Source organism: Brachyhypopomus gauderio, chromosome 8 (genome assembly GCF_052324685.1).
Source record: "Brachyhypopomus gauderio isolate BG-103 chromosome 8, BGAUD_0.2, whole genome shotgun sequence".
In the NCBI taxonomy this organism is placed as follows: domain Eukaryota; kingdom Metazoa; phylum Chordata; class Actinopteri; order Gymnotiformes; family Hypopomidae; genus Brachyhypopomus; species Brachyhypopomus gauderio.
The window spans coordinates 4,209,599-4,235,556 of record NC_135218.1 but is presented as its reverse complement, the minus strand read 5'-3'; the positions used below and the strand labels follow the sequence as shown (position 1 = coordinate 4,235,556).

At 43.6% G+C, this 25,958-nt stretch overlaps 1 protein-coding gene across 2 annotated transcripts in view; it reads right to left on the bottom strand.

The window, feature by feature from the left end:
* The window catches only part of cdh22 (cadherin 22), a 141,580-nt gene that overhangs the window by 24,446 nt on the left and 91,176 nt on the right, over positions 1-25,958 (bottom strand). For both annotated transcript variants that reach the window (XM_077013855.1, XM_077013856.1), the window contains 4 exons: positions 24,970-25,157; positions 24,424-24,680; positions 15,764-15,900; positions 8,625-8,746 (listed from right to left, as the gene is read on the bottom strand). In XM_077013855.1, coding sequence (XP_076869970.1) covers positions 8,625-8,746; positions 15,764-15,900; positions 24,424-24,680; positions 24,970-25,157 — 704 coding nt within the window. The remainder of the gene's footprint in view (positions 1-8,624; positions 8,747-15,763; positions 15,901-24,423; positions 24,681-24,969; positions 25,158-25,958) is intronic.

Genomic DNA, 25,958 nt, shown 5'->3' with positions numbered 1-25,958 from the left:
CACCCGCCTCGTAGATATTATGCAATTTAACATCCTATGCATTTTTTAAAGTCTTTATTTTGTTGCAGTCAGAGACTGTGTCAAGCCTGAAATATATTAAGAATGCATACAGCAGTTACATGGCCATGCCTATTGGACTCCTATGGGTTTTAATCAAATTTATGATCTTACAAATCAAGCTTGGGACAGCCTTCTCCAGGGTACACTTTGAATTTAGGGCAAAGAAAATATGACCCTGGCAACTGAAAAGGTGAAGGAAGCTATAGGAGGTTCGTCCCCTTCAAATTTATAGACGCTGTTCTTGAGGCTTTGTCTTCTATAATAATTTATGATATGCAATAAAGTGGACACAATAAAGTTTAGCAAATGGAAATTGCCGTAAAAACGGTGGCACTTCGTTAAACAGACATGTTTAATAATATCAGCGTGGCATTAGGCCTTCGATCTGGTGCACACGTGTGCAGTGGGCCTGCTGCTCGCACAAACACACAGCAGGATGTAAACCATTATTACAGTAATCAAAGTGGAAGAGCAAGATGAAAATGTTCGTCAGTTAATTCGTCAGTACAGTTAATTACACTATTACGTGTGATCAGGAACTGCTTCAGGTGAACATGTTCAAATAGGATGTAGGGCAATATGATTCATTGCCAGAATTATATTACTTCTTTGTTCTTTCCCCTTGGTTGAATCAAGTGAGCCATAACTTGGCAGATTAATCTGATTTGAGGAAAAATTCATCTTGGCTGCATTCCAGACTGTAACAGGGACTCTTAAGTCAGTTTTTATAGCATGTATGGTGACATGGTCGTGCCATGTTTGGCTTGTTTACTAAGTCTGCTAGCAAAGCGAGTCACTTAGTAGGCGGTTCTGATGGCAGCAAATTTCACAACACTTCAATCGGCCACCACATGGTTCCAGCGCATCTAATCGAGTGTGGCTGGATTAGGTGTACCGCAGATTCACAACTGGAGACCCAGTGAGGGAAACTCCATCTCCCTGAAGATAACCAATGATTCCTGCTACAGACTGTGCAAGTAAGTAAATGGTTTAAAATGTCTTAAAATGTGTCATAACACGGCAAAATGTGGTCAGTTTTGGTTAGGATTTACACACGTTCTTAATTCACTTTAAGGTTAAACATTAAATCTAACTCTCTCTCTCTCTCTCTCTCTCCCTATGTCATAACATGGCTAAATGTGGTCAGGTTTGCTTAGGATTTTGAAAATCTCTTAATTCACTTTAACGTTAAACATTAAATCCATCCAGACGGCACATAAACGCTCCCCCCCCCTCTCTCTCCCTCTGTCTGCCTATCTGTCTATCTGTGTACCTTTCCTCTCTCTCTGTCTCTTTGTTGTGTGCGTGACTGTTGTGTCTCAAGCTGGGGAGCCAGGTCCCTGAGCCAAAGCTACTTATGCGCTGTCTCGTAAAGCCTTTTATTTATGTCTCCCGCCCCTCCTCTCCCACCCCTCCTCCCCTCTGATTTATTCCCCCATCCTTAAACACAAGCATGCTGCGTTAACATCCCTCAAATGAGATCAAATTCCATACATTTAGAGCTTTTGGATAATCTGATCCCGCTGCTTCGCCTTCGGAAACCTGATCGGAGACGCATGTCAGCGCAAGGGTGTTGAGAAGAAGCATGTGAACAAGGCAGAGGTTCAAACTTCATGTAATTGGGCCAACGATGCATGCTACTATACTTCCATATATAGAACTGTGACATATAGCACTATATATAGCACTCTGATATTACTGTATGTGTATCCACGCTTGGGGACGAGAAGTGGGTTTGGATTTTTTTTTTTTTTGATTTGGACAAAAAAGGCTTAAGTGAAAGGCTTATCACTTAATTAGGTAAATGTAGTCTGTATCTGCACGGATACCCAGCAGTGCTTTTTCAGTCAGTTTCATTTGGTTTGCTCAGATGTTGGTGTCAAGGAAAGATGTCTTGTTCTCTGCAATGTTGTGACATGTTTCCAATCTTTTTAATTTTTTTCATAAATGAAAAAAATTCTGGATTTTTTTGTGCACATGAATATACTTACACATATATCGGTTCACATACTAACTATAAGTGTTTTCATTATCAATTCTGACAAGTTGATTTACAGTGGAAAGGTGTATTAAAAGTATCCGGTGAACACCCGCCCTCTTGCAAACAGCAGTCCACACCTGAAAGAGGCCGACAAGGGTAGATACAATGTAGACAGGACACAGGACTCAGGTCCAGTCAGTCAGCAGGCAACAGAGGTGTCATAATGATGGATTACATCTTTTGACTGTGAAATGTATGCTAGCCTATTATGCATAACTACAGAGTAAGTGTAAGCAATCATTCTAAGTACAATACTGCATAAACAGGCCATGGAATTGCTGTGCAAGTGCCATATTCTTTCTTCAAGATTTATAACAATATGATTCACGATATTTCTTAAACTGTTCTGTGATTATTTTTCTTTTTTTCTTCCCACTTACTAAGAAATATTAACATTATCAAGATTCCACTTTCGTGACCAACTCGTTAAGAGACGCGGCATTTTACACGGTTTCCGACACAGGGAACCACGACCGTGCGTTCATTTCCCGTGGAATGAACCGGTTTATAGCTGAGGACAAAGTTCGGCTGACCACTGCAGGGCAGGTGAGAGACAAATACACGTAATTATCAGCTGGTCCATGGGGCTGCTTCAGAGTGATGAATGGCCCAGCACAGAGTGTGGGGGAGAGGGCTACAACACACCACAGCTCACAACAATAAGCTACCGGTTAACATGGAGCTGTGGATCCAGAATTAAGGCTGCAGCAGGTGGCACGCGGAGGGCTGCACCTTAACGAGTGCAATTTATTATGCTAAACCTTCACAGGATCACGCTGTAGCCTTTAGGTTTGAAAAAGAGAGATTTCGATTGTCATTTTTCACTTTAAGTGTGTTCACAAACAACAGGGGTTAAAATCCCCATTGGGCTGTGTTGTACAACAGAGCTCACCTAGAACATTAATTAAGTTTGCTCTGGTAAAATATACACCTTTCCCATGTGTGGTAGAATAAAGAAGACAACCAGCTAATGGCACAATCCTAGATCCGTCAGTCAAACAGTTACTCCAGGTCTTGCTGTAAGTGATCAGTTGCTATACAGCTTAGGCAAAGTGTTCAAGCCGCAAGTTATCTTTGTATATAACCAGAGGGGGCATACTATGATGCCCAGGTAAAGAATGCCTACAAACATGAAAGAACTGTTCTTTTTTTTTTTTCTTGTAATAGTATTTAACTTGCGTTGACAAAAAAATCTCTCTCATTGTGTTGATATTAAATGAGGAAAAAAAAAGAAGGGGAAAAATGGACTTCTCACTGCTTGACAAACATGAGATTCATGGTTCTTTCAAACGATGCAGATTCAGTGATGTACACATCAAATACAATTTTAACTTCCTGAACATAATCGGTGTGTTTTCTCTGGATATTTTGTTATCCGTATGCATTACAGACATGGTCGGCAAACACAATTCATTCTGCAATTATAGATACATGCATTTGGAAGTGTATGATAAACAGAAAGATTAGAAGTTAATTTACAACACAGCTGTACTGTATATACACACACACACACACACACCCGCCACTTTATTAGGTACACCTTGCTAGTACCGGGTTGGACCCCCTTTTGCTTTCAGAACTGCCTTAATCCTTTGTGGCATAGATTCAACAAGGTACTGGAAACATTCCTCAGAGAGTCTGGTCCATATTGACATGATAACATCACACAGTTGCTGCAGATTTGTCAGCTGCACATCCATGATGTGAATCTCCCGTTCCACCACATCCCAAAGGTGCTCTACTGGATTGAGATCTGGTGACTGTGGAGGACATTCAAGTACAGTGTTGTTGTGTTGAATAAACCAGTCTGAGATGATTCACATGTTATCCTGCTGGAAGTAGCCATCTGAAGATGGGTACACTGTGGTCATAAAGGGATGGACATGGTCAACAACAATACTCAGGTAGGCTAATAATTGGCCCAAAGTGTGCCAGGAAAATATCCACCACACCATTGAACCACCATCACCAGTCTGAACCACTGATACAAGGCAGGATGTATCCATGCTTTCATGTTATTGATGCCAAATTCTGATCCTACCATCCAAATGTTGCAGCAGAAATCGAGACTCATCAGACCAGGCAACATTTTTCCAATCTTCTATTGTCCAATTTCGGTTAGCGCGTGCAAATTGTAGCCTCAATTTGCTGTTCTTAGCTGACAGGAGTGGCATCCGGTGTGGTCTTCTGCTGCTGTAGCCCATCCGCCTCAAGGTTCGACGTGTTGTATGTTCAGAGATGCTCTTCTGCATGTCTCAGTTGTAACTGTTATTTGAGTTACTGTTGCCATTCTATCAGCTCAAACCAGTCTGGCCATTCTCCTCTGACCTTTAACATCAACAAGGCATTTGAGCCCACATAACTGCCGCTCACTGGATATTTTCTCTTTTTCTGACCATTCTCTGTAAACTCTAGAGATGGTTGTGTGTGAAAATCCCAGTTTCTAAAATACTCAGACCAGCACGTCTGGCACCAACAACCATGCCATGTTGAAAGTCATTCCCCATTCTGATGCTCAGTTTGAACTGCAGCAGATCGTCTTGGCCATGTCTACATGCCTAATCGCATTGAGTTGCTGCCATATGATTGGATGATTCGACATTTTACATATAATAAGACAAAAACACAAAGCCTACCACTGTTTTATAAGTTAAAAATCACTTGTACATGCACATGTACAAACATTCACAGGAAAAACTTTTTTTTCCTAAAGGCAGTTTGACAATGCATAATATATGTAAGGATACGAGGTTTTCTCATTACAACAATCTCTGCATGAGGGTACAAAACAAAGGACGGGGTCCTTCTTTAAAAATACCAGAGGGTTAAAGTGCATAAATGGAAACGCTAGTCCTGTGCGTTCAGTTGTGTGTGTGTGTGTGTGTGTGTGTGTGTGTGTGTGTGTGTGTCTGTGTGTGTGTGCGTGTGTGTTCACCTGTGTGTATGTGTGTGTGTGTGTGTGTGTTCACTTGTTTGACCAAACAACTGTTTCTTTCTGTTGTTAAGGGACACACTGGAGAGGAGGGGTAAATACTTGAGCTATGTAACAATGGAAGTGTTTTCGTTTTTTCAAAACCTCATTCAGGAAAATAATGTTGTTTTTTTATCTACTGTGTTCAAAGCTCTCAGAAAAAAAACTGTTGAACACATAAACAGTGCTATGGGGACAAAAAAGGTTGTGTAGTTCAACAGGTTTTCTCTCAAAGACCTGTTGATTCCAGGCTATCACAGAAAACTACAAGGGGGAAAATGATCGAATTCTGTGTTTACGCTCATCTACGACGTGTTCTTGCTACCATGTCAGTGTAGTAGCGATAGCCATTACATCTTAAGAGTTCAGGAGTTGGGCTATGGACAACATTCATAGCTGCAGTGTTGTAATTTAAAACCTCTCGGAACACATAATAAAATACTGCAGATTAAAATACCACCAATAAAACCGGATTTATGATGGACTTGTCTCTGCCCTTCCAATATGTTATATTACCACATCGTTCAGTGACGTGTATTTGCAGGATCTACAGAAAAGATGAAATGCAGGTTTCCACTTTTGGTCTACGCTCTTTCATTTTATCCTCAACTAGCAGGTTCACAGCTGAGCCTGTAAACGGGCCCCGCCGTCAACAAGATCGACACCGCCCACGCAAACTGACGAACACCGGTTTGCTTTTATCAACACCTTTTGATCCCGCGCGAACAGTCCCGACGCAGGCAGGGCTCCTATAGCTCGCTAGCTACCACAGAAGAGCGTCTCCCACCTGGGATATGAAAGCAATTAATATTTCAGATTGATAACTCGACTCTCTGTGATAATCAGCTGAAGGTTAATGTGCTGCCACTGGGCGGGGAGGAGTAATACTCTTCTGAGATGAGCCAGCACAGAAGGACTGAGAGGCAGTTAGCGCTTAGCACTTAGCTAATTGTCTCTGGATGGAGAAGAAAGTCTAGGCCTCATTACACATATAAATGTGGCTTCCAGCGTGGGGGCCTTGTTTTAAAGTCATCCTTTTTCCTTCTCGTTTTATTTATTTATTTTCTTAATCATGCCTCTGCTCCACACATGATAATTGGATCTCGCCGAGCCTAAAGCGCGTGACAAAGAATGAGACATATCACACCTTGACCGAGTCCATTTGTTAAAGATTACCGCGCACACGGCATAATCATCCAGCCCTCCTGTGATGAGAAACGCCACGCGCAGGCCACTATTAGCAGAGTGGTCATGGGAGGATTTACGGGCCACTCAGCGCTGAAAAGAAAAAGATGTGTTGGCTTGTCAATTGAATTGTAGACAACGGCTCCACTCGTAGTGAACTATGGGTATGTGCTTCAGATGTCAACTTGAAGGCTCCACACATGGTGTACTATAGGTACGTGCTTCAGATGTAATCCAGACAGCTCCACACGTAGTGTACTATAGGTACGTGCTTCAGATGTAATCCAGACAGCTCCACACGTAGTGTACTATAGGTACGTGCTTCAGATGTAATCCAGACAGCTCCACACGTAGTGTACTATAGGTACGTGCTTCAGATGTAATCATGACAGCTCCACACGTAGTGTACTATAGGTACGTGCTTCAGATGTAATCATGACAGCTCCACACGTAGTGTACTATAGGTACGTGCTTCAGATGTAATCATGACAGCTCCACACGTAGTGTACTATAGGTAAGTGCTTCAGATGTAATCCAGACAGCTCCACACGTAGTGTACTATAGGTACGTGCTTCAGATGTAATCATGACAGCTCCACACATGGTGTACTATAGGTATGTGCTTCAGATGTAATCCAGACAGCTCCACACGTAGTGTACTATAGGTACGTGCTTCAGATGTAATCCAGACAGCTCCACACGTAGTGTACTATAGGTACGTGCTTCAGATGTAATCATGACAGCTCCACACATGGTGTACTATAGGTACGTGCTTCAGATGTAATCATGACAGCTCCACACATGGTGTACTATAGGTATGTGCTTCAGATGTAATCCAGACAGCTCCACACGTAGTGTACTCTAGGTACGTGCTTCAGATGTAATCATGACAGCTCCACACATGGTGTACTATAGGTATGTGCTTCAGATGTAATCCAGACAGCTCCACACGTAGTGTACTATAGGTACGTGCTTCAGATGTAATCCAGACAGCTCCACACGTAGTGTACTATAGGTACGTGCTTCAGATGTCAGCGTGAGAGAACGCAGGAGATCTGGGCTGTTCATATACAACAGTGGCTCATTCAGGTCTTGCAGGATGTAATAATCTGAAGGAAGCACTCTGAGTCATTCCAACAAAGGTAAAGAAAAGAAATGAATAGAAAAAAAGAAGAAAATGGAAAGAGGCTTCCCTACGACTTTTTTTAGCTTAGCGGAGAGAACGTACTATTAAATTATTTGATGTTATCAGCCAAAGATAAATACAGATAGACAAACATTTCAACTGTTTATGGGGCAGCTTTTATAAATCATTATTCTGATTCCTTTTGAATGGATTTCAAGTAACATATAGTAAAATGCATGCTTGGTATATTTAAACCTTTTCTGTGCAAAATTTGAAAATCATTCACAAGGCAATAACGTTACATTTGATATCATGTTGTTGTTGACATGCACAGGGGCATCTCAGAGAAGCTTACTGAACAGGTACCATGTCTAAGTTTGCAGTCCTTCTGAAAACCAGTTTATAAATTGCCTTTGGAACAAAGTGTCAGACAGATCATTCTTTCAAATTGAAAAAGGTCCAAACTAGCAGCTGGGCAATAATGAAACAATTTTGACAAAAAAAGGAAAAGGGATTGGCTTTGTACTAACACTGACACACACCAATTGCTCAGGACTGCCCCCAGTACTTTTTTCCCTCCAAATATGGGCGACCTGAAGGGTCAGGATCACAGACACAGAATCCCTTTAAAATGCTTCCATTCGTAAATTTGCCCCCAACCTCCAGGAAGAGGGATGAGGAGGTTAGATCAAACTTAATTAGCCCAGCCACATCAGATGAGGCTGACGTACCGAAATTTGGCAAGACGTATAATGCCCCCGTGTAAACTAATGCAGGCACATGGCAGATAAGGTGAAGTCACAATGCAATTAGGATGTGACCACTCCATCATCTGAGGCAAAGAGCCAGTTCGCCCGGCCACTCTTCAAAGGCTCGCGCTCCGCTAAACGTCAGCCGCGGATCCGCGTCTTTTGCATCGGATTGCGAGCGCGTCTTGCGTGCGGGCATTTGTCCTTTTAAAGCTGACCGAGATATCAACACAGGAAGCCAGCGGTAACAAGCATGTCAACAACTTCCAATCAGTCATGCAGAGATATCCGTGGAACGATACACGGCTGACAGTAGCGTGTGAAACACAGACCATTTGCTGTTTTTTGGGGGGGTTTTTTTGTGTGAAGTGACAGCCATGCTTTCAAATTCGGACACGACCATATCTGCATGTGCCACATTCATGATACTCGGTGGCTTTTAAAAAATGAAAAGGTGAGATGTGAATAAATGAGCGTGCTGGCTTTATCTCACCTGGCCAGGTTTTGCATCCTCACAGATGGAGGCTTCGTAAGGTGTGGCCAACTCTGGTGGATTGTCATTCACATCCAGAATACGGATGCTAACTGCTGCCTGAGAAGCCATGGACTGGTTATCTGGAGTGAGAGAGGAAGAGAGAGAGAGAGAGAGAGAGAGAGAGAGAGAGCGAGAAAGAGGGAGAGAGGGAAAGAGAGAGAGCGAGAAAGAGGGCGAGTGAGAGAAAGAGAAGGTAGAGGGAAGGAATGCATGCCAGAGATTGGGTTAATTTTCTTCACTGTAGAGCCTGATATATAGTCAGCATCACACGTATATTCTATAAAGGTGGTAATCTGTATATGTTCTTTACATTACAACTGAGTAACAACCATTATTTTAGGCTGTGCTGTTCATGGAACCTCATAAACAGATTGTATAATGGTTCATTAACACTAGAGCTCCTAGAGAAGCGAAAAATTTCACAGGGCTTGGTAGGGTCCATGTAGCCCACTCCCCTGCTGTGAAGGGATTAACGCCCATTGTCTTGGTAATGCGGTGGAAGCGGCTCACCCCCAGCTCATACGCCTGCCAAAGCACAAGCTGGCTCACCCCCAAGCTCATATGACCAAAACACCAAACGTGATACTTCACGAAAAAGTTGAAGTTACAAGCAGACTGTATGTTACCGATACTACAACAAACGGCAGAAAATTTGTAGACTCGTGTTTCAAAAGTTACAATTCAATCGCACGTAGAGACGACAGTTTCTCTAATGAGTCCCGTCAAACAATAAAAATAAATAAAAATGTTTGAATCTTGCTCTTTGTATATTTCATATACTATACTATATAATATTTGTTGTAATCAAACACTTTCTGTTTCCGCGTTTGAATTCGCGTTTGAAAAGCTAAGAAATTATATGGCGCAATTAGCTTGATGCTAATGTTATATAGGAAATCCCATATCATTGCTAGCGAAAATTAGCATGGTCGCGTTGCATCACTGCATCACTGATAAATGTTGTGATCTAAACAGCAGGCTGGAAAAGGAGAGGAAAAGACAGGAAAACAAATTCATGTGCTCTCTATCTATCTATCTATCTATCTATCTATCTATCTATCTATATATATTTGTGTTAGAAGCATTTGATAGAAGCATTTGTGTTTCTGCTTGTTTGTGATCTAAACAGCAGGCTTGAATCTTGCTCTTTGTACATTTCTCATACTATCTATCTATCTATCTATATTTGTATTAGAAGCATTTGATAGAAGCATTTGTGTTTCTGCTTGTTTGTGATCTAAACAGCAGGCTTGAATCTTGCTCTTTGTACATTTCTTATATTATCTATCTATCTATCTATCTATCTATATTTGTGTTAGAAGCATTTGATAGAAGCATTTGTGTTTCTGCTTGTTTATGATCTAAACAGCAGGCTTGAATCTTGCTCTTTGTACATTTCTTATACTATATCTATCTATCTATATTTGTATTAGAAGCATTTGATAGAAGCATTTGTGTTTCTGCTTGTTTATGATCTAAACAGCAGGCTTGAATCTTGCTCTTTGTACATTTCTTATACTATATCTATCTATCTAAATTTGTGTTAGAAGCATTTGATAGAAGCATTTGTGTTTCTGCTTGTTTGTGATCTAAACAGCAGGCTTGAATCTTGCTCTTTGTACATTTCTTATACTATCTATCTATCTATATTTGTGTTAGAAGCATTTGATAGAAGCATTTGTGTTTCTGCTTGTTTATGATCTAAACAGCAGGCTTGAATCTTGCTCTTTGTACATTTCTTATACTATCTATCTATCTATCTATATTTGTGTTAGAAGCATTTGATAGAAGCATTTGTGTTTCTGCTTGTTTATGATCTAAACAGCAGGCTTGAATCTTGCTCTTTGTACATTTCTTATACTATCTATCTATCTATATTTGTGTTAGAAGCATTTGATAGAAGCATTTGTGTTTCTGCTTGTTTGTGATCTAAACAGCAGGCTTGAATCTTGCTCTTTGTACATTTCTTATACTATCTATCTATCTATATTTGTGTTAGAAGCATTTGATAGAAGCATTTGTGTTTCTGCTTGTTTATGATCTAAACAGCAGGCTTGAATCTTGCTCTTTGTACATTTCTTATACTATCTATCTATCTATATTTGTGTTAGAAGCATTTGATAGAAGCATTTGTGTTTCTGCTTGTTTGTGATCTAAACAGCAGGCTTGAATCTTGCTCTTTGTACATTTCTTATACTATCTATCTATCTATATTTGTGTTAGAAGCATTTGATAGAAGCATTTGTGTTTCTGCTTGTTTATGATCTAAACAGCAGGCTTGAATCTTGCTCTTTGTACATTTCTTATACTATCTATCTATCTATCTATATTTGTGTTAGAAGCATTTGATAGAAGCATTTGTGTTTCTGCTTGTTTGTGATCTAAACAGCAGGCTTGAATCTTGCTCTTTGTACATTTCTTATACTACCTCTATCTATCTATCTATCTATCTATCTATCTATCTATTTATCTATCTATCTATCTATCTATCTATCTATCTATCTATATTTGTGTTAGAAGCATTTGATAGAAGCATTTGTGTTTCTGCTTGTTTGTGATCTGTGATCTCTGTGATCAGAGACTTTCTGGGTGAGGCTGCTGCCTCAGTCTTGCTCTGTGAATTAACATAATAAAGGGTGATGTTTGGCTTTGCTAATTGCTGGCAAGAAGGAGAAGAAGGAGGGGTGATGTCCTCAGAATCCTGAATTCTCAGGAGTTCTAAACCATCATCCTGTTACAACATGATGCGCTGTATTCATGATATAGCTTCTCCTAATGACGACATCATTATAATCTATTGTATGAGCTCAGAGCAACTTTCCCCATCAACATTTGCAGTGAGTTCAATGGAATACATTATTTTGATATTTTAAAACATCTTCACTGCGACTAAGCGCAGAAAAGTACCGGGGCGTGCCCCGTCTGATTCAAAGATCACAGACAGGCCCGCCAAGAGCTGCGTCTACCCAAACCCACTCTGCTTAAGAACCGAGCTCATTAGAAACCTCATTCTCTGAGAGGAAATCAAGAATTAGCAAGCCTATTTTGAGATCAAGCCTGCCTACAGTACACGGCATGCAACTTTAATGATCGGGGAGCGCAGTTGGGCTTTCCTTAATGATATAAATATACATGAACAGTTTTATAATGGCCTGCAAAGCGATTCTGATTACACTCTTGTTAAGATATTAAAACATGGGATCACTGGCCCATTTTTACTGTGAGATTCTCTTAAAGAGTGGTAGGTGCATAAAAGTGCCTTCAAATTTAATATGAATTCTACTTTATACTGATAAAATGAACTGGTCACAGTTAAAGTGTTGGAAAGAGTAACTAGTCCTCAGTCACATTCAGCTAGCTCATTATTTTATGGCATCAGATGCAGTTTTAACTTACTGAATAAACCTTCACATTGTCTCTGTGGGCTACATAATGACACAAGATTGTAAATCTGATGTTACTAATATCCATAATTAGCATTCCACAATAAGGTTTATGAATATCTGGAAAATTTAATCTTAACTAAATATGCATATTGCAAAAAGTTACAATGAACTATATATAAATATAATTATGGGTGCTTCGATAGAGTTATTATTTGACACATTAACATCAGTCTTTTCTAAATCACTAAACCATTAATCTGCTAATCTGCACGGCCTATTAGTTGAGGAACATCCCTGACAGGTGATAATCTGGAACAATGGGTCACATTTCAGTACTGTTGTAGGACCATGTTTCTACCCAATCACACACCCATCCCCGTGCTAGATTCATGGTTCTAAACCAAAGACGCTGCTTTTAGCCCCTTAATGCACGCAGACGTCCGGGCTAAACTCGTGTGAGACAGCGATATTAAGAGCGTGGATTTCAGTATCTTACAGACGTGCTCAACAGCTGCTGTAGGTTCAGCAGAGATGTTGGAAGGCCACACGTCTTATCAGGAAACAGGCAGCGAAAGACTCGTCCTAGCAGCTGCTCTGAACGCTGTGAGCGCTGACTCACGTGCAGGAACGGGGAGGAGAGTTTCAAGGATGGCAGACTCATAATGTGCTTCTGTCGCAAAGGTCGTTTCGGGTTCCCAGGAAAGGACACTAAAATGACTGGATTTGATGCTCGAAGGACGAAGACAGAAGCGAGATGGAGTCGTAAATCCTAAACGAAAACGCCATGGTAAAGCGTTGGTATTCCACGATATGGATTAAGTTACATGACCGCCACCCCTCCCACCCGTGTGTGCCTTTAATCAAGTCCAGGTTTCGTTTTAATCATCGTATGCATGAAGCGCCGGTGTGCTGTGACGTTTTGTTTGCTGGGCTGGCTGGATGTTTAGTTTCGTTTTCACCGGAGCCTTCCTACCTAACTGCACGCCGCCTACAGACAACCCAGCAGACGTGAACGTTAAAGAATACTGCAAGCGCTTGATTTCATGACAAGCTCGTGACAACTTCGACCCGCTGACTTTGATCTCGTCCGCGAGCGCCCCAGAGGGACCTCCCCCGTGACCTTGCCCTCTCGTGCCACGGCTCGTGCTGAACGAAGCCGTCTTGACTTTCGACGGCTGATCTCTGCCGCGGACGGCAGATGCCTCGACTCTAGCGGGCGTCCCAGTGCCTCCGGCGATTTCAAATGTCACACAAATGTCACAAAGACCAGTGCAAATTATTAGCGCTATAATTTGATATTTTGGTGAGAGCAGTTTGATGTACTCGTTGTGTCAGATCCTTCGTGCTGGACGGGCGGGGTGAATATTACCCGGGACACCGGGCGTGAAGCTACTGGCTGGATGCTGATGTCGTGTGTGCCAGTTCCGTGAGTGGAGATGGATTATAGTGATCACACGTCTTCGTGGTATTCCTCCAGAAAACAGAGCGCTGCTTAATTAAACCCCATAGTTCCTCACACTCATGCTTGGCCATGTGCCTGAGACTCATTGCCTCAGCTACATAATTATATTACTCCCTTAAAACATCTCCTGAGATGGCCTACTGGACATGTTTGGTAGAGTTGCTGACGCTGTTTGCTGGATTTATATTACAAAACAAAAACTAAAGGGGTTGGCCTGGCAATCAGCAGAACCTTAGTTTATCTCATTTCCCACTGGCGGAGGAGATAAAAAGGGTGAACCATCACAAAAAAGTCTCTCTCTCTTTCACAACACACACACACACACACACACACACACACACACACACACACACACACACACACACACTCATTCTCTCTCACACACAAAAACACACTCTCTCTTTCTCTCCCTCATCAAATGTCCTTTCCCCAGATAAAGACGTAACAGCTAGCATGGTATCTTCTTCCCCTAAGGGGGGAGACATGGTCCTTTACCTGTCTATTTACCTGTCTTAAAAAAAATAAATAAAAAACTGCCTGCAATTTGATATCAAACATCCTATCAGAGGCCAAAGAAATTATATGTCACTCTCCTGGTAGATAGGGTTTGGCAGGACCTGAGCTGTTTGCCAGAGCTCCTACTGAAAGCTCGCTGTTTTTGACACTCTAAGCCAGGTTAGTCTGCCACTGCAAAGGAGCTTGGGGCAAAAAGAAGCCAGATAACATCCCAAACGGCAAAAAAGAACGTCAGCTTTTTAACCGGACAAAGTTACAGACCCTAAACGGGCGGAGAATTTGGAACAGAACACAGGCGAAATGGACAGGCGGCCATACAGCGCATCACCTTTGCCTGTTAATATGCATTTTTCCGGCACCAGGTGACCTTCAGCTGCCTCAGCCAGCATGTGCTTTTGACCGACAAGCAAATTGAGTTCCATTGTGTGAGCAGATACAGGAGAACGCTGCCTAGAAATCGGACCGGGTTTCTGTCTAATTTCGGCGGCAGCGGTAGCACGTCCTGTTCCCCCTGCATTGATCTGCAAATGGAACTCTTTGAAAAACACTAACTGCGCTCATGAGTGCTATACCAAGTCCCATTAAATGGCTGTCCAGAAAGAGTTTACGAGCGCGGGGCCCGTTTGCCCGCTGACTTCAACGCACTGCATTCTGATGCAAGCTGAGAATGACGGACAGAAATATTTTGGAGGGAATTCTGATGAAGCTGACAAGTGACTGTGTTAGTCGGTACTTTGTGTGGGTGCGCTCGAGTGCAGTGGCAGACAAAAAAGAGGCCTTTATCTCTGAGAGACAGCCCTGTGTCTCTGCCTGAGAGAGGAGGAATCACTGTCGCTCTCTGTCACCCTTAAAATGGCCAATTAACATTAAAATGAGCCCATAACGTAACGCAAAGCATGAAGCGAGTGCCCTCTGAAGGGAAGATGTGCGGGGTCTGTCTCGCAGATTCCAAAGTCATGAACACCCGTCCCGACGGCCTGAGTTTTTAGGGTAGAAATCTTGGCTTTGTTCCACTACATTAGTACCATCTCTGCACTACAGGCTGATAATAATCTTTCATAATATAATACGAGCTGTAACAGATTTCAATCGATGCTTAGTAAAATGCTCTGCATTGAGTCCTTGCCTAACGATGTCCTTGGAAGGCCTTGCTTCTCCCCTGTGTGTTATTTAATAAATATAATCCATCATCAAATGGTAGAAGAGTTATAAATAGATTAAACACTTGATTCACTTAGAGTTGCTGTGATATGACCCCTCTGGGTATGATATAATTTCAACACAGCTAATAGCTTCAAATTTGTCCGATACATGAGTGTTTGCTTGAAATTGGCTTTGTAACTAAATATCAACCATTCGGAATGAAAAGGATGCATGCGTCGAGTTACGTGGAGGACATTCTGCGAATCCACCGGGATTTTATACAGAAATGCGACGGACAGGCAATGATCACGTCCACTTCGCATTCAGACACACTGACAAACGGCGCTGGATCGACTCTGGTCCAGCTGGGCTTCGCCTACAGCGACAGTCATTGATCCATTTCTGCCGAGTGCGTCGTGAAACATGACGGCCAGCTCTCTCCTCGGAGCGCTTCGCTCTCTCTCCACGTTAGCTCGGGAGGGGAAAACCACAGCTGAAGGGCCTCACGCTCTCGCCGCCCGCCCGTTCAAAGGGAGGAGGCAGGCGTGAGGCTTCCGGACCGGGCCGTCAGCGTCTGGGGGAGAACTTACCTGCTTCTACAGCCGTCACCGTGATGTTGTGCCAACCCGCCGTCTCCCTGTCCAAGATCTTCCCCAGGGTGATGGCACCAGACACCGCGTCAATGTGGAAGATCTGTTCCTGGTCTGTGCCTTGGTCTATTGAGTATCTGATCACAGGGAGCACAAGAGGAGATAGAGGAGATATCAGTCGGTGTGAAGGGATTGTGGGTGGAACAAACATTACTAAAACAAGGTAAACAAAGAATCGTCAAACGAAATGATGAAATGATGATCCACAACAGGCTTTTTACTTCTCTCCGCAATTGCATTTTCAGGTAAAACCTCATGACTCTTAGTGCAGCTTGTTTTTGCTACAGTGGAGAAGGGTTCTCTCTGTCCAAACTCACTCTGTTCTCTATGCCAGATCCTCCTCGCCAACCCAGTGATTCATATTTAATATGGCATTTCACTAACACAAAAAAAAAACAAAGTGCAGTTTGACTTTAGGAATCCATCTCAGTTTCCAGTGTGAAGTTTACACTTGTTTATTTTCTGTTTATGGCGTTTATCTCTGAAGGTTGAAGGTTCTCAGATGTTATAATAGCGACTGCAATGTGAAAAGCAAGCAGGAACTTTGTTCTCAAGTGTGCCTTGTAGTTTATTTTCCTTTGGGTGGGAAGAGGGAAACGTATCGCAGTTGAGGTGCAGAACTGAAGCCCAGCGAGGAAAGCTGAGGGACCACGCTGAGCTTCGGCGGACGTGGACGTCTCAGGCTGAGTGCTTTTGAAAGGCTGTGCAACGGTCGTTAGATGACAAACATGTTAGTCTGTGGCAGTTCTGCGTATCAGGAAACCGTAGTGATTTCAAACCCCAAAAAAATGTCAAAATAAATACATTCGAGTGAACAGTATGTATAATGTGTTTGTGTCCTTTATTGTTGTGTGGGAGCTAAGTGGAATAAAAGCAGAGAGGAGAAAACACTGAACAGAAGAGGCAACGTTTCTACCAACGCCAGCAGAAGTGTGGGAGGACGTTCAGTGAGGGGTCCAAACCTGAGCACAGACTTCCACTTTTCTGCGGCGTGCCATTAAGGCGACGGCTCCAAGACGCATTGTATAAAAAAACCTTCACAGCACAAAGTTGTGAAGATTCACACTCCAATGTCCTCACCAAAAAGAACATTTCTTTCCTTCAAATTTGTGAAAGGGATGAGAACACGTTCCCTTCTTGGGTTTTTTATCCTACACACACACACACACACACACACAACCCCACAAACAATCCCCACACAGAAGCAGAAGGGTGTTTTCTGCAGAGGTGGCACAAGTGCCTGGGTTCCCGATGCCCCGTGGCTGCCCGCTGGTGCCCCCGGTGGCGAAAGTGTGGAAGCGAGCCATGCGGCTGTGGGCACAGCTCCGCTCGCCTCGTCCAGTCCAATAGAGATGATTAAAGTGCTACCGATGGGCACGGGAGCGATAGCTCACACGGGCGCCTGCCAGCTGGTCAGACAGCCAACCTGCTCACTGCTGTGCTGGGCTTTCTAACACCTGGAGCTCTTTGAGCTCCGTCTCATGCATTTTTAATGGAGGCAATTTGAACTCTGTTTGTGTGCGTGTGTGTTTGTGAAGCTTTGCGGCTCATCTTCTTCTTTTATTCCCTGTGTGCAGCTCCGCTGTCATAATGAGCTCAGAACATCTCTGTGTACTAACGAGTCCGGAGGACGACAGGGCCCTACAGAAGGGTTTAGAGGGGTTTGTAGGCTACAAAGTGTTTAGAGGTGTTTTTAGGCTACGGTCATACTGTGGACCGTAAGGCTCGATTATGCCCTCACCTCCAAGTGACTTTCCGGCTGGCGTTATTAATTTCGACCTGCATCAGAAGTTTTTAGAAGTGTTTAGACATCTCTGTGCTGAGTAGAGTAATGTCTGTCCTGAAATGACTTTGACACAGAAATAAACAAAGAAAAGTACCTATCTATGTTCATGAGGTAAGTTAATTTAAAAAAATGACTTCATTTTGCCCATATAGGCAAGCAATGAAAAAAAAATAGCAAAATAAATAATGAAAGCAATAAACCTTTCCTTTCCACTTCAAGTAAACTATGCATGCACGGAGACCCATAAACCATTTACCTGACAATCTTTCTAATGAGTGTGATGCATCAAAGATTTGTGAGAATTGTGAGCAAGAGATGTCATCGAATTCTGAAAGGAAAAAGCGCAAACGCCAAGCGAGTGCAACATCGCACGAGTCTCAACCTTTCATACCTTTCACATAAGCCGGGCCACGCAAATCCCTTACAAACATGCAGTTGTGAGATCACGCTTCGCAAACATGAGTCAGAGTGTGTACACAAGCCAAAGAATTTCCTGGTTGATAACCGGAGGGTAATATCTGGTTGTGTAATGACCGGCTTGTTTAAACGCTCCCCTTTTTAACCTCATTACTGGCTTGGAATTGGTGATGCCGGGGGCAGGAAAGAGCAGAGACACGCTCCATCGTGGTGGAGCATTGCTGCTGAGCAATACGTGTAAACTAGAGCAGCACAATAGTGCCACACTGGATCTGCATTTCTGATGAATACTACCTGAGCAGGATCTGTGACCAAACGGACATGAAGATAACCTCGGGATCAAAGCCACGGATGGTCCGCTCTCTGCTGTGGGCACCAGTGTGCCGGCGTGGCCCCAGTGGAAGCCACGGCTGCCGTCGTCCTTCAAGGCGATTTGTTGATTTGACAGCGAGAGCAAAAATGAGAGAAAGATAAGGTGTTTGTGGAGTTCTTAATCCCACCTCTGACGCTCTGCGGCTATGGGAGTGCGTGTGGGAGGAGCTAGACAGGCGGGGAAAGGTGGGTTTTAGCAGATAGGTTTCAAAGTCATGTGTGGGCTGTAGAAGCAATGCACTTGTTTTCAAAGGCTCGGGGTTACGGAAGTTTTCCTGGTTGAAGCAGAGTTGTGTTTGTGTGTGTGTGTGTGTGTGTGTGTGTGTGTGTGTGTGTGTGTGTGTGTGTGTGTGTGTGTGTGTGTGTGACTCAAGGATAGGCTGATAACTGTGTGCTGGTAGCGTAATGTGCACAGACTGTGAGTTCTGAACTTGGTCACAGCCCCCCAACTCAGTACGGTTATCTCATATAATGTGCTTGCTCAATAGTGCAAATAGATCTTTGCCTAAACAAGGGTATCTTGGACCACGTGAGCCAAGGTCTTATCAGGATATGGGGTCATATATGTTTTATATGAAATGTATATATGTTTACATATATGTGTTCACATACACACACATACACTATATTGCCAAAAGTATTCGCTCACCCATCCAAATGATTAGAATCAGGTGTTCCAATCACTTCCATGTCCACAGGTGTATAAAATTAAGCACCTAGACATGGAGAATGTTTTTTACAAACATTTATGGAAGAATGGGTCACTCTCAGGAGCTCAATGGATTCCAGCGTGGAACTGTGATAGGATGCCACCTGTGCAACAAATCCAGTCGTGAAATTTCCTCATTTCCACAGTCAGTTGTATTACAAGAAAATGGAAGTGTCGTTTGACAATGATAGCAACTCAGTCACGAAGTGGTAGGCCACGTAAACTGAAGGAGCTTGAGCGGGGTCACCAATTTTCTTCAGTCACTACATTTGAGTGAACAGTATTCATCTGGCCTTCACATTAGCTCAAGAACAAGGGCAGTCATGGCCTGGCGGTTAGGGAACTGGTCTTGTGACCGGAGGGTTGTGGGTTCGATTCCCAGGAAGGCCATGACTGATGTGCCCTTGAGCAAGGCATCTAACCCCAACCGCTCCCCGGGCGCCGGGCTAGGGCTGCCCACCGCTCTGGGCACGTGTGATCCACAGCCCCCTAGTAATCACTAGTGTGTGTGTTCTGACTAGAGCTGAAACGGTTCTTTGAGTAATTCGATTACAAAAAATACTCGAGGCAAATTCTTTGCCTCGAGGCTTCGTTTAATTTATGTCACCATCTTTTTTAAATGTTTAAAATCCCGCTTTGTACTACTGCGCAGCTCCGGTATCATTGTTTTACACGGACTGTTATAACTGACGCACAGGTTTAAGGCGGCGTAATTTGTTTTGATGGAAATGGCGCAAAATGAAGATAGCGGTGTCCGTAAAAGGGCAAAAATGTCAAAAGTGTGGGACAATTTTTCGCTGCGCAAGGTGGACAACGTAGTGCAGTGTATTCACTGTAAAAAGGATCTGGCCTACCTAGGGCTTAATTTGAGCCGGATCCTGGCGGAACAAATAGTTATTGAACAAATAATTCTATAAAAGACATTTTTTAAACACAAGATCCACATTCAGACTTCCTAAATCACATAAGAGCTCTCCCTTTTAACGGTGCCTTTCTGCGTCTCCATAAAGCTAAAAGCTAGTTACTTTCGCGAATGACTGTAGCGTTCAGCTCAGCGGTATATAGAAACACCCCTCAAAAACAGGGGGATGAACATTTGACAAATTTTTATGTTGCTTTGTGTTTCAGGTTTGTAAATTGCTGGAATTTAGGCTTAAAATGCACTTCTGCACTTAAAACACTTATAAAACACACGTAAATCATTTAAAAGTAATTTATATAAACGGATTAGCTTGTTATTTTGACATTTGTGCGCCTAAGCGTTGTGTTTTGTGTGCGATCCGGTGACATTGTTGGCCTCAGTGACCCCTTGTCTCATGCCGCTGTTTGCGTTCCGGCATCGTTTGATTTACAAATTAAGAACTGGGCCTACCATAACAGTACTTCCTCAATGCTTCAGCACTTAAACTGAAAGCATCCGCACGTGAACTGCGCTTCTCCAAGCGGAATAACAGCCAATTGCTTGCTCATTTTAAGAGAACTTTCATGTTGCATTACACACTATCAATATTATTGTGTTAAAAACACAAAAGTGTGATTTTATCCGATTACTCGATTAATCGATGAAAAAATCGACAGAATACTCGATTTCAAAAATATTCGATAGTTGCAGCCCTAGTTCTGACTGCACAGATGGGTTAAAAGCGGAGGACAAATTTCGATTGGGGTGTAAAAAAATCACAATTGACAAAATATGGCACATTATTACACAGTGTACAGAGAGCTTCGTGGACTGAGTTCCATGGTCAAGCAGCTGCATCCAAGCCGTACATCACCAAGTGCAACGCAAAGTGTCGGATGCAGTGGTGTAAAGTACACCGCCACTGGAGCAGTGAAGGTGTGTTCTCTGGAGTGACGAATCGCGCTTCCCCAGCAATCTGATGGACGAGTCTGGGTTTGGCGGTTGTCGGGAGATCGGTACTTGTCTGACTGCATTGTCACGCCCCAAGTGTAAAGTTTGGTGGAGGGGATTATGGTGTGGGGTTGTTTTTCAGGAGCTGGGCTTGGCCCCTTAGTTCCAGTGAAAGGAGCTCTGAATGCTTCAGCCTACCACACATTTCAGTATACCAAGACATTTTGGACAATTCAATGCTCCCAACTTTGTGGGAACAGCTTGGAGCTGGCCCCTTCCTCCTCAAAGCAAGGTCCATAAAGACATGGATGGCAGAGTCTGGTGTGGATGAACTTGACTGGCCTGCACAGAGTCCTGACCTCAACCCAATAGAACACCTTTGGAATAAATTAGAGAGGAGACTGAGAGCCAGGTCTTCTCATCCAACATCAGTATGTGACCTCACATATGCGCTTCTGGAAGAATGGTCAAAAATCCCCATAAACACCCTCCTAAACCTTGTGGACGGCCTTCACAGACGATTTGAAGCTGTTCTAGCTGCAAGGGGTGGAGACCAACGTCATATTGAACCCTATGTATTAGGAATGGGACGTCACTTGAACTCATATGTGAATCAAGGAAGGTATATATATATATATATATATATATATATATATATATATATATATATATATATATATATATATATATATATATACAGTTGTGATCAAATTTATTCAACCCCCAATGCTGCGAAGGGTTTTATAATAATAATAATAATAATAATAATCTTTATTTGTATAGCACCTTTCATACATACATGTAACTCAAAGTGCTTTACAGTATAAATAAAAGAAACATTAAAAGGAGATAAGACAAAGACAAAAAGACAGAAGAAAATTTTAAAAGAAATTAAAGATAAAAATATTAAAATAACATAAAAAGTAAAAAGTGAAGTAAGTAAGATAATAAAAAGTAAAGTAAATAAGATAAGAAACTCTATCTTAATAGTTTTAACTAAAAGCGGATCTAAACAGGAATGTTTTGAGACTGCTCTTAAAACTATGGAATTCAGTGCACATTTGTAATTGTGTTCATAATGAAATCTTACAAGGACTTGTTAAAGAACTAAATGCAACTAAGATAGCATCAATTTTTTTTGTCATAAAGTATTAAATGGCCTTTTTGTGATTTCTTCATTGACACAATTATTCAACCCCTTTACGACTACCACTCCTAAGAACAGAGGTTCATTCCAGTGTTTTCCATCAGGTTTTGAAAACATCTGTGGATGTCAACGAGCAGCAATCAAGCATGATAAGCACCAATTAGGCAGATTTAAAAGGACTGTGATACTCAGCTCCTTCTAGACATCTACTGGTGTGTTTCCAAGCATGGTGAAGGCAAGAGAATGGTCCCAGAAGACAAGAGAAGAGGTTATTGCTCTTCACAAGAATGGCAATGGATATAAAAAGATTGCGAAGTTGTTAAATATTCCAAGAGACACTATCGGAAGTATCATTCGCAAGTTCAAGTTAAAGGGCACAGTGGAAACGTTACCTGGTCGTGGCAGAAAGAAGATCCTGACCGCGACTGCTGTGCGCTACCTGAAGCGTAATGTGGAGAAAAATCCCCGCGTGACTGCTAAGGAACTGAAAAAAGACCTGTCAGATGTGGGCACTGAAGTTTCAGCTCAGACAATAAGGCGCGCACTGCATAACGAAGACCTCCATGCCAGAACGCCCAGACGCACCCCCTTGCTGACTCCAAAGAACAAGAAAAGTCGACTGCAGTATGCCAAAAGTCATGTGGACAAGCCACAAAGGTTTTGGAACAGTGTACTGTGGTCAGATGAAACTAAATTAGAACTGTTTGGGCCAATGGACCAGTGCTATGTTTGGAGGAGGAAGAACCAGGCTTATGAACAAAAGAACACCTTGTCTACTGTGAAGCACGGCAGGGGGTCAATTATGCTTTGGGGCTGTTTTGCTTCTAATGGTACAGGAAAGCTTCAACGTGTGCAGGGTACCATGAATTCCCTTCAGTACCAGGAGATCTTGGAGGAAAATGTGATGGAGTCAGTCACAAACCTGCGGCTTGGGAGACGTTGGACCTTCCAACAGGACAATGATCCGAAGCACACATCCAAGTCCACTAGAGCATGGTTGAACATGAAAGGCTGGAACATTCTAGAGTGGCCATCGCAATCACCAGACTTAAATCCAATTGAGAACCTCTGGTGGGACCTAAAGAAGGCAGTTGCAGTGCGCAAGCCTAAGAATGTGACTGAACTGGAGGCTTTTGCCCATGAAGAATGGGCTAAGATACCCATAGGTCGCTGCAAGACACTTGTGTCAAGCTATGCTTCACGCTTGAAAGCTGTCATAACTGGAAAAGGATGTTGTACTAAGTACTAAAAAATAATGTCACTAGGGGGTTGAATAAAACTGATAATGATGTGAGCACAGTAAAGACATTTGTGGTTATTCCATCATAAATATTATGTTATGTTTGTCTAATTTATAAGTGCCTCTTTGATATAATTGTAAATAAGATGACTGAAATGATCAAAATCAATGTCAAACTGGCCAAAACACTTTATTTCAGTGGGGGTTGAATAAATTTGATCACAACTGTATATATATATATGTGTGTGTGTGTGTGTGTGTGTGTGTGTGTGTGTGTGTGTGTGTGTATATATATACAATTAAACATAGCTGTAGTAATACCTTAAGATCTGTGCTAATACTTTATACCCTACCATATAAGCATCATGTAGATGGCTCTGACAATGCTGGTTATCTCTGTTTTCTATTGTCTCCCTACACAGGATATTTATGTAATGTAAAAGAGGAACGAAAACAACAAACACACACACACACACACACACACACACACACACACACACAGTTAAAACTGTCAGCCTGTTATTGACACCAACTGCTTGAGCTCAGCTGTTGCTCCACTCAGAATCAGATCACTCACAGAGAGCTGAAATCATCTACAGCCCCGCCCCATAGTGACCACATCTACAGCCACGCCCCATGGTGACCACATCTACAGCCCCGCCCCATGGTGACCACATCTACAGCCACGCCCCATAGTGACCACATCCACAGCCACGCCCCATGGTGACCACATCTACAGCCCCGCCCCATGGTGACCACATCTACAGCCACGCCCCATGGTGACTACATCTACAGCCCCGCCCCATGGTGACCACATCTACAGCCCCGCCCCATGGTGACCACATCTACAGCCACGCCCCATAGTGACCACATCTATAGCCACGCCCCATGGTGACCACATCTATAGCCACGCCCCATGGTGACCACATCTACAGCCACGCCCCATGGTGTCCACATCTATAGCCCCGCCCCATAGTGACCACATCTACAGCCACGCCCCATGGTGACATCATCTACTGTTACGCCCCATGTTTCTTCTGTTATATGTGTGCAGTGACATATAAAGATGACCCTTACCTCACGGGTACATTATCCATATCTGGATCCTTGGCAGTGACAATGCCCACGAGGGACCCTTGCTTGGCGTCCTCTTGGACTTCTAAGATGGCACCGGCAGGCGGAAAGAAAATCGGGGGCTCGTCCGTGTCCGAGACGCTGACCCTCACGATGGTCTGGTCCCGGAACGATCCCAGGTCCTCGAACCGGGGGTCCACGTGCTTGTTGATCGCTTCCACCACCACGTTGTGGATCCGCTTTTTCTCAAAGTCCAGAGGCTGCAGGAAGCACAAGAGAGCAGAGTACGAAACAGCTGACACGACAGCTCTGGGGAGGAGAAGAAAACACCGGTTTGGAAGGACCCAATTTCAGGTTTAATTGAAGAGTTTAGTGTTCTGTCAAATTTCAGGGGTCTGAGGGAAACAGGAAAAGGCGAAAATGGCTAGTTCGTGGAAACTGCGTCATGCTCACATCTGACGGTATCTGAGGGTGAGCGTTCAAACGTAACGCATGAGTCACCTGAGTGAGCGAGTTGCCACGTCCTTCACAAACCCCCCCCCAACCTACCTTTCGTACGCTGATGACTGCCTCCTGGGTGTCCCCGTCGGTGGACACCCGGAAGAGCTCGCCTCCTTCCTCGTCCTTGATCAGGTAGGTCATGTCTGTGTTCTCGCCCATGTCATCGTCCGTAGCCATCACCCTTCCCACCGACGCCCCGACGGACGCCCCTTCCGAAATGGAAAACTGGTACATCTCTAAGGGAGGGAGGGAAGGAGGGAGGGAGGGAGTTGGAAAGGAGAGAGAGGACGCAGGCCAAGTCAGTCTCCCCGTCCCCTCCTCTACGCTGTAAACGCAGCAGGTCCGTGCGTGCGCAGAACCAGTAAAGCAATGTGGGCTCGTTTGGCTCGGCACTGGTCAATTTACGAGTGTAAAGCTCCTGGGACATTATGATTCAGGATGTACACAGCTGCTTAGCGCCCGCCGTTGCTCCTAATCCCGCCACACGCCAAAGTAGTCAGGGGCCATTACTGGGATGCAGTTCACATGCAGCCCCTTTTTGGCTTGGTGTGAAACGAGGCATCATGTAATTATGCCATTATAGGAACATTACGTCGGAAACACAAACACATTGACCGACGCTGGAATGGAACACAGCGCTCTTGAATGGTCACTGAACAAGGAAAGTGGAGTGAATAATGAACCTGGGGCACATTATCGAAGTGCAGATTTTTTGTTTTCAAAGCACACTGCAGAAAGACATATTTGCAGTTTGATTATTTTCCATGACATGGCTGTAATTTCCAGCCAGGGCCTGCTTCACTTGTTCGAGCAAATATACAATGGAAAATCGCACATGCCCTCCCGGCTCCTCTTCGAACGGCCCGCTCGCCGTTGGGGGCCCTGCTGCTGGGGGCCCCGCCGTTGGGGGCCCTGCTGTTGGGGGCCCTGCTGTTGGGGGCCCTGCTGTTGGGGGCCCCGCCGTTGGGGGCCCTGCTGTTGGGGGCCCCGCCGTTGGGGGCCCCGCCGTTGGGGGCCCTGCTGTTGGGGGCCCTGCT